The 9,619-nt window shown below is 48.2% G+C and overlaps 1 protein-coding gene across 1 annotated transcript in view; it reads right to left on the reverse strand.

Moving 5' to 3' along the window:
• The window catches only part of LOC135806434 (protein transport protein Sec31A-like), a 33,318-nt gene extending 23,904 nt beyond the window's left edge, over positions 1-9,414 (reverse strand). Inside the window, exons 1-6 of the mRNA XM_065320614.1 lie at positions 9,218-9,414; positions 9,054-9,143; positions 7,721-7,834; positions 1,006-1,042; positions 496-537; positions 15-110 (exon numbers count right to left, since the gene is read on the reverse strand). Coding sequence (XP_065176686.1) covers positions 15-110; positions 496-537; positions 1,006-1,042; positions 7,721-7,834; positions 9,054-9,143; positions 9,218-9,330 — 492 coding nt within the window. The 5' untranslated portion in view covers positions 9,331-9,414. The remainder of the gene's footprint in view (positions 1-14; positions 111-495; positions 538-1,005; positions 1,043-7,720; positions 7,835-9,053; positions 9,144-9,217) is intronic.
• Between the last annotated feature and the right edge of the window lie 205 nt (positions 9,415-9,619).

Genomic DNA, 9,619 nt, shown 5'->3' on the forward strand with positions numbered 1-9,619 from the left:
AAACTGATACACACCTGCTGTTTAGCACCCGGGTACATAGTCTTCTCAGCATCATTCAAGTCAGTAATATAGACTTCTGATGCACTGCCACCAGACACCAATAAATTACTCTGTGAAACACAACCATACAAAACAACCACACAACACAATGCAACAAACGAAAATGAGTTCAAAATGAATATGAGATCTAAGTTTGTACTTCTATGGTATGATGACAGTTGGCCAAAGTGACACTAGAACTCGGATACCAAAAAGCAGAACCACTGCACTAGACACTGCACTAAATTGCTACACGATTATCACAGCATGGCGTATATCAACTATGGCTAAAATTCATCGACACAGAGGGTGCAAGTATGTTCTATACCATAGTCAGAATGAATCCAACCAACAGCCCAATTTTATCATATCTATTATATAAATTATAACCCCCCCCCCCCCCCCACACACACACAAACACACATACGCACACACCTACACGCACACAACATTTACCTGAAAGGGGTTGACATCCATAGTACGCACTGCTCCGGTGTGCTGAACAACAATAACAACAACAACCTCCCTCTTATTACCCCTTATGTCTTATTGGTCAAGGCCATCACGAGAATAAATATTTGAAACAACAGCGACAACAACAACAACAACAACCATCGTGAGAATAAAAGTTTTCAAACAACAACAACAACAACAACAACAACAACAACAACAACAACAACAGCAGCAGCTGAAGCAACAACAACAGCAGCAGCAGCAGCAGCAAGAGGTGGAATATATAATCATTGAGTACACAACCATCATAAGCACCGGACAAGAAACAACACAAATGCAGCAATACAATGCAATCACTGCAGGTTGATTAGGGATGCATGGGCAGAACAGGACCTACTCATTATCAAGTAGATACTGGTAGCCACACGCTACATGCAACTTTGTAGTAGGTTACGGTCAAACCAGATGATAAATATGAACTGTACCAAAATGACAGGTAAATCGAACATTTACCTTGGCAAGAGACTGCAAACGAGGGCTGTCTCCATTGCTATAGTGAGAACACACACCAGCAACAGGACAACAAGTATTGCATTCACATACCCATGGACCAAATAGCAGCAAGGTTCATACAAACTGATCATACCGGTATAAACAATCCTAAACCCAAAAAAACCCAGATTTTCAGAAGGACGTACAGTAAATAGTGGATATAACGTGCCCCTTTGATTTTCGATAATTTATCACTATATCCGGTGCATCACTATTGTATGATTTATGTGTCTGTTTTCACTACAATCATTCTCTAGTTCTGTAGGTCATGTATGGTATCACTCATGCGTGAAATCATGTGATCATCAACCCTGTTTTTCCCGGGCTTGTGCTCCTGTGCACGAGACGTATGCTTTAGATGTATGGCCTTTTTCCCGCTGCACGGCATCTCACGTGCAGAGTTTTTCCGCGTGCAGTGCTCTAGCAGCTTTGGTTTTGTTGTTGTTTGCTTTTCTCCTTGTTTTGAAAAGAGTTCATGGTGAACAGTGGTTGAATCCAATTCTAAGTTTCTTCTCAGTTTTAGCAGTGTCTTATGTTTGATATTCTTAGTGCATACAGTCTTCCAGAGAAAGAAAACAAACATACTGGTCCTTCGAGCCGGATCTTCAGGATGGACGAGCAGAGTGCCATACCTGGACAGCGAGTCAGTTCAAGATCAACGAAGGGCAAGCTGCCCAAGCGATTTATTTCCTCCGACGCAGACGTCGGAAACCTAACACAGCGAAGACATGATGAGAGAGGTGTAAGGACTAGTGCATCCGAAAGAAGAATAGCCAAGGAAGTCGAGAGACTACAGGCGGAGTTGGACAAGGAAGCAGAAGTGGCGAAGTTGCGACAAGAGTCGATCGCCATCCAACTCGATCTAATGAAGAAGGCAAGCACGGTGGAGAGGGCGAAGTCTGAGTTTCGTCGCCGCTCTTCCGCATCTGCTTACAGTGAGAACAGCAGCGAAGATAGAAGTGTCTACTCACCTTCCGATTTGGACCGACCAGTGGTCGGCACAGGACGTGGGTCTACACCACAGTCAGCTGATGGACTGGTCGAACCGACAGCCACAGTTACAGACGCAGCGTATGCGTCGGGTGATGTTGAGGCAAACCCGGTGGAGAGGGTGCTTGGGCAATCGCCAATAGTAGGCACTTCAGTCACGTGACATGACCTGTCAAAAAGTGCTAACGCTGAATCGCGTACATGCGTGGCACCACGGAAAGGCGCATGCATAGATCGATCTGTAGCTGCACGGAAGCTGCGCAGGGCCTTCTCGTGTGGCGCAGCGTGTAGCTGAGGCCCTCAGCTTTCGTTTGAGCCCACATACGTCACGATGCGGCAATTTTTTGAACTCACGTACAGTTCGAGTAAAATCGGCAAGGATTTTTTGGGCATTTCACTTGATTGCACGCATTTGCCATGTAGCTCATCGTCTTCAGCGTCGTATTTCCTTTCGGAATCAGTTGTCCTCGTTCGTCCGACACTTTGCGCATTGCTGCGCAAGAAGAAATAATGCGAGGTGTTGTTGAAAGCGAGCCGCGGCAGGCGTCCTCCCGGCAGTAGTCCTTGTTCGTCGGAGCCCATGCGCATGGCTGCGCAAGAAGAAATATTGCCAGGTGTTATTGGAGTCGCATCGGAGCAGTCGTCCTCTCCTGCAGGCGACGAGTAGGACAGTATATACTTCGGCGACTGGACCAAGAGAGCTGACATCAAAACGGCCTGCTTGAAACAAATCGTCAGCTGATCAGCAGGTGGCTTCCAGCGACCAAGAAAAGCATTGACGGTGATATTATAACCAAGAATCCAGCACACACTCTATGCACAAAATCTCTCATGCTGGAGTTGCTGAAGTTTCAGTAGTCCCAAAAATTTGCAGACGATGTTCTATGTGATAGTTTGTCATTTCTTTCCGTCAAATACCCAGTAAAATTCAGTCTGCGGCTCATTGTTCTTCCGTACTCGTCACCAAGTCAGTACTGTACATGTAGCAACGATGTGTTCTGGCACTGAATTATTGTAGTTACTTTATCTTACCTCAAAGTCTCATCATATACTTTTCCAAAGGCTTCTCTGCACTGTTTTCATGCTGTTGCGATGGAGTTGCTATGCTGTTGCTATGGAGTTGCCATGGTGACCACACCCGATATCTTCGTCTGAGCTGCCGGACGGATGAAAAATGCGAAGTTTTTCCAAACCATGCTGTTTCTGCATTCATCTGGTTATTTTGACCTGCTTCCAGCGAGCTTGGTATTTTGCCACTATAGACACTGAAGCAAGTCCTGCCAATTCTGATATGCTGCTGGTGCCGTCGAAATACTGAAATTGCCGTTATTCAATTCTCCGACTTTGGATGGCTATATCTCTGTGCCAAGTTATTCTTTTTGCTTCAAATTTTCTGTGGAGTCTTCCTAAACCTATCTGAATCGGATACAAGAAAGAAATACGCGTATTTCTGGTTTTGAAAAAACCGCCTGAAGTGCCTACCAATAGTGCCACCCAGTGTTACTGGTTCAGCAAGTTCAGATGCTGATGACGACGAAACAGAGGTGGATAGTTGCAGCTCCGACTACAGCAGAAGGCTGCCTCTGTGGTATGTTAGAGAACTAAGGAACAGAAAGTCGAACTCAGAACTGGCAGGGGACCAGCAGCAGCAGCAACAACATGTCAGCAGATCCACACAGCAGTTTGTTGTCAGGAATCCAGGCAGACTACAGCCAACAACTACCCTGTCAAGGGCAGTAAGGACACCAGCACACCCAGTGAGCAGCAGACCAGTGCCAGCAGTGGATGCTGCTGTTCCGTCACCACCTGCTACTATCAGTGCAGTAGGCAGTAGCACCACCAGTGGAGCATCAGCAACTAGGCCGCATGGTGTGGACGGTCTCAGCGCACAGCGCGCCGTAGCCGCATCCAGTGCAGCGCCAACTCAACGCTCTGGCTTCGTGAGCCAGGCGTTCGCACCAATGACAGCACTTACAGCAGCCACCCCTCCGTTTGTGCCGAAGCCCAGCGTGACGGTGCACGGAGCAGCTACCAGTAGTCAGCCGACAATCTCGCTTCGTAGCTGCGCAGCTGAGCAGATGACCAAGAGGACAGTCCTGAAGGAGATGTCCACAGTATTCGACCCGCGAGGACAGATCTGCCCGTTCACGATTCGCTCGCGGATGATGTTCCAGCAGCTATGCATCAAAGGGTATGGCTGGGACGATCAACTGGACGAGCATGATGCCAAGGCTTGGACGCAATGGTTCTCGGAGCTACCCTCACTCTCAGCAGTCCAAGTCGACCGGTGTTTCAATGTGGCCACTCTCGACCCCTCCACTGCTGAGATCCAAGTGCACACGTTCACCGACGCATCTGATGGAGCGTACGCTGCTGCTACGTACATACGGTGCCAGTATCCAGACGGAACGGTGAAGACGACGCTAGCCTTGGCGAAGGCGAGACCATCTCCAATCCGCAAGCTCTCCATCCCAAAGTTGGAGCTGAAGGCAGCGGTCCTCGGCACGAAGCTGAGCCTCGAGGTGGAGAAAGCACTCAACCTGCCAGTCCGAGACCATGTATTCTGGACGGACAGTATGAACGTGCTGTATTGGGTCAGATCTCACAGCCGGAAGTTTCAGACCGACATCGGGAACAAAATCTCCGAGATTCACGCCGCTACCTCTGGAGCTCAATGGCGTCATATCCCGGGCCGACTCAACCCCGCAGACCTGCCAAGTCGTGGATTGACAGCGGAGAAGCTAGCTGACAATGAAGTCTGGTGGTTCGGACCGGAGTTCCTGTCGTCGCCTCCCGATCAGTGGCCAATTCGAGAGATCACTGTGCCATCATACGTCGGTGGAGAGACGAAGCGAGCCCTGGCATCTGCGTTTGTCACAACAGCAGCGGAGCCTGCACAGTCTCGCTTGTCACCAGCCAGGTACTCGTCATGGAAGAGACTTCTTCGCGTGACGTGCTGGTGCCTTCGTTTCCTCCGCAACTGCAAGCAGGCAGCTGGATCAACCAAAGCCAGTGCACCTGCCACATCAGATGGATTGCTGCAACCTCTCCCAGCCAGCAGCACAGAGGGGAGTTGCGACTGCAGCGGCAGTTGTGTTCCAGTACCGGAGCTGTCGGCTGAGGAGATGGTACTTTCAGAGAGGTACTGGCTCTCCGTTTCTCAACGCGAGTCCTATGGGCGCACCATCAGCCGTCTTGAGCGTGGCCAACCACTTGAGAATGGCGATCCGCTGCTGCCACTGAATCCAGAACTGGATACAAGTCAGCATCCTGCAGTGCTGATAGTCGGTGGACGGCTCGATAATGCTAGCACGAAGGTTACGGCATGCACACGCCGGCCCGTGATTCTCCCACCTAAGCACCAGATCACCTCACTCGTCATAGCATCGGAGGATGAGAAGTGTCATCACGAATTCGGAGTCAACTATCTACTCGCAAATCTCCGACAACGCTATTGGATCGTCCGCGGGAAGCAGGCAGTGAAGTCGCATCGACACGGTTGCAACGGCTGCAGACGACGGTGGAACAGGCCAGCATCCCAACTCATGGGACAGCTTCCTGAGCAGCGTGTCGCTATCACTGAACGAGTGTTCTCTGGCGTTGGCGTGGACTACGCCGGGCCGTTCTCGACAAGGCAAGGCCGTGGACGAAGCCGTGCCAAGCGTTATCTCTGCCTATTTACGTGTCTGGAGACACGTGCGTGTCATTTGGAAATGGCTTACGACATGACGGCGCAGGGGTTCTTGATGTGTTTCTCCCGATTCTGTAAGAGGCGAGGCACACCGAAGGATGTCGTCTCTGACAACGGCACCAATTTCGTCGCTACTGAAGCAGAGCTGCGAGACGCCGTGGAAGAGCTGGAGCACTCTGAAGATGTTGCGGCAGACATGGCGTCAAACAAGATCAACTGGAGATTTAATCCACCAAGCGCGCCACATCACGGAGGTGTGTTCGAGTCTATGATCAAGCTGGCGAAGCGTGTAGTGTACGCCGTTCTCGAAAATGGAGTGTGCAGTGATGAAGAGCTTGCGACCGCATTCGTTCATGCGGAGGCTATGCTGAACGCCCGACCTCTTACGAGTATCAGTGACGATGCCGAGGATCTAGAGCCGCTAACGCCACTGCACTTCCTCGGGGGTCATCGCGATATCCACCACGCCATCGATCATCTGGAGCCTGACGGACAGCCTGATCCACATGACAGGTGGAGAGTTGTACAGCGCCTAACTCAAGACGTCTGGCGAAGGTTGGTGAAGGAGGTGGTTCCAACGTTGAACGTCCGGCAGAAGTGGCAGCAGAAGAAACGCAACATCAAGGTGGGCGATGTCGTCATCTGTGTTGACGCACACACCCCTAGAAGTACCTGGCCACTCGGTCGAGTGGTTGCTGTATACCCGGCTGAGGACGGTTGTGTACGCGTAGTGGACGTCAAGATCCGCAAGCGGGTGTACCGACGTGCTATCAATGTCCTGATTCCACTCGAGAGTGAGCAGTGAACTGTTAGCAGTAGTGAACAGTTTCGCTCCGTGTGAACTGCTAGCAGCAACGAACAGTATTGTACAGCAAAGTGACATGTTCTTAAGGAACATTGATATGGTCATGCACCCGACTTGGAGATCATTATCTGCTGTTTTTCTCATCATCTTAAAATTCAAAATTGTTCTTAGGTGACAGTCCAATTCTCCGGCGTTGGCCGTTCCACTCAAGTTTGGTGCAGCGTTCAATCCATGCTATACATGTAGTGTGATCTCTTCTGTTTACGTTAGCTTGCTCTCATCCGTCAACCATAGTTCTGCCTTATTCGAGCAAAGAGGGGAGAAATGTATGATTTATGTGTTTGTTTTCACTACAATCATTCTCTAGTTCTGTAGGTCATGTATGGTATCACTCATGCGTGAAATCATGTGATCATCAACCCTGTTTTTCCCGGGCTTGTGCTCCTGTGCACGAGACGTATGCTTTAGATGTATGGCCTTTTTCCCGCTGCACGGCATCTCACGTGCAGAGTTTTTCCGCGTGCAGTGCTCTAGCAGCTTTGGTTTTGTTGTTGTTTGCTTTTCTCCTTGTTTTGAAAAGAGTTCATGGTGAACAGTGGTTGAATCCAATTCTAAGTTTCTTCTCAGTTTTAGCAGTGTCTTATGTTTGATATTCTTAGTGCATACAGTCTTCCAGAGAAAGAAAACAAACAACTATAGCCGATTTGTATGTATGACTGACACATGGCACATGACTGTGCCTGAAATGATGCGTACACGCTGGAAAAAGCATGAAAAGCAGCCACGTGCACATGTGGCTGCTTACAGCATACAGGGAAGAATTTTCTCTCAATCACGTCTGCTGCCAGATGCATCCAGGCAACACTGGATCAGTTTTGGAAGAAATCAACTAAATTTGAAGAACAATTGTTTTGTGATCATCACTCTTGATCAGTATATACGATATTTTCCTGTGCATTTGATATGGTTTGCTTCCTGAAGCCCATCACAATAAGCGATATATCGGTATAGCCGATAATAGTGTGTATAGTGATATTTTAGCTGTATTTTTTTGTGATTTGTTTTTGATTTTGGCGAGTTCTATCATTATAGCCGGTATATTGTTACACCCGGTCACTTTATAAACGATACTCACTGTATACAGTATCACGCAAATTACCCCTCGAAGTCGAGAGCCAGAGCACTCTTACCTCAAGACTGCACTGGGACTCCACAAGTTCACAACTCCATTGTCACAGCCACCGACCAGGAGACCAAGAGAGTCACTGCTACTGGAAAACTCTGCCCAGAGCAACTTGTGCACACTAAAAAAACAAAAACAAGAAACATGAGCAGATACAGCCATGCACTGATGATCCACACAAAAAAACAGATTCAGTAAAACTATTTCAGTAGATGAGCAGAGAGTGCCAGCACCAGGTCAATTTGTGGACATGTTAGTCGCGTGTCAGTTATCCGGCACCACTCGGGACCAGACGCATGTGAATAAACGAAATTGAATACTCTGGATAACTGAAGCTACAAAGCACATCAAAAGGACTGTAAAGATTGGACATCATTCTATAAAACTATGAACGGTACCATTCAGCTGTTCAATAATGCAGGAGGAGAGGAGGAGAGATTGTTGCAAGATAGAAATTACTTCTATTTTGATGCTCTGTTACCAGCATTATCCTGAGACAGTCGGCATGCTTATCTCTACAGACTGACTTGCATGTTACGTTCATGATGCTCACTGTACACAATCACTTGAAGCAGGACTGTAAATATACTAAGAGTACATGACCACTATGGGTGCCGTCGTGGCAGAATTTCAAGTTGACGTCTTTTGTTATGATGCAATGCGCATCGTGCACGTATTATCAAACATATCCTGGACCTGTGGTTGACAGATCCCCATGTTATGCTGTTCAAGGAAACACGTGTGATGCGTTGACACCCCGTACAAACATTGTAGGCCACTCGTGTGAAAAGCATTGCATCATAAGAATGACGTCAACTTGAAATTATGTCGGGACAGCAGGGTATGCGGGAGTGGTACACTTTTGGGGGGGGGGGGGGTATGTACTCTTGATACTAGTGTATGGGCTGTCAGTGCACTTTGGGAAAACTGACAATGACGGATGACTGAAAGCCAGATAAAAGACATTCCAGCGTACTTCCTGCCGCGTTCTACTCTGTTTTGCATCCTGTGCATCTGAGAGGATACGCATTATTTGTTACCGATTTATTGGTGCATTCTGCCTAGAGTGATAGAGATAATTACTTTGCCCTCATTCATTGTATGTGGTGCATTTTGCACAAGACAGAAACCATTTATATCCACAGGCAACAAACTGCACAACAGAGAGTGAGCTATGGGCATATTGTGGTGGCATGAGATGATACTGGGCACATAAATAGCAAATTCGACCAATATGTTCATGCATTATGAGAGTGGGATGAGTTATTATGTTCAAGTCAACTTGATGGTCCATTTGCTTTCCAATTAAATATTGGAGGAAATCGGTGCAAATTTCTCACCGGTCATTGATGGCACTCTTGCCAGATGTACGCATGTTGAGGTTTCCATCTCCAAGGCTCAAGTCAAGTAGCTCTAAAGTAGAGTCAGAACTAAACAATGTAGCACACAACAGTGTCAATACATTGTGCAATGTGTCTCGTACAGTCTGGTTATCAGGACATACTCGAAATTTGCGCTGAGTTGATTGGCAGCTGTAGCGCCAGCAATATAAACTGGATGCTGGGAAGAAGGACTCCATGCCACACAGGCTGTTCGAGATATCTCCTTCACCTTCATCGCGACGATCTTCTTGAAAACTCGAAACAATCGAGTTCAAGATGATCTTCAACACACGAAAATCACACAAATCAACTGCGTTTGTACAAAATGCTTGTTGCCGACAAAGTGTGACATCAAAGGCTTTCCGACGCGTCAGCGCGCTACGTAAATGATCGCGTCGCCATGTTGCCACGTAGCGACCTGGGCTGGCGCTGTACGCTGTGACGTTCACGCTACACCAGCGCAGTACATTTTTTGTTGGGATTTCGGGATTTCATGAGGGCGCGCGCTGCGCGCGCCCGCGCCG

The sequence above is a fragment of the Sycon ciliatum genome, chromosome 1 (assembly GCF_964019385.1).
Source record: "Sycon ciliatum chromosome 1, ocSycCili1.1, whole genome shotgun sequence".
Classification (NCBI taxonomy): domain Eukaryota; kingdom Metazoa; phylum Porifera; class Calcarea; order Leucosolenida; family Sycettidae; genus Sycon; species Sycon ciliatum.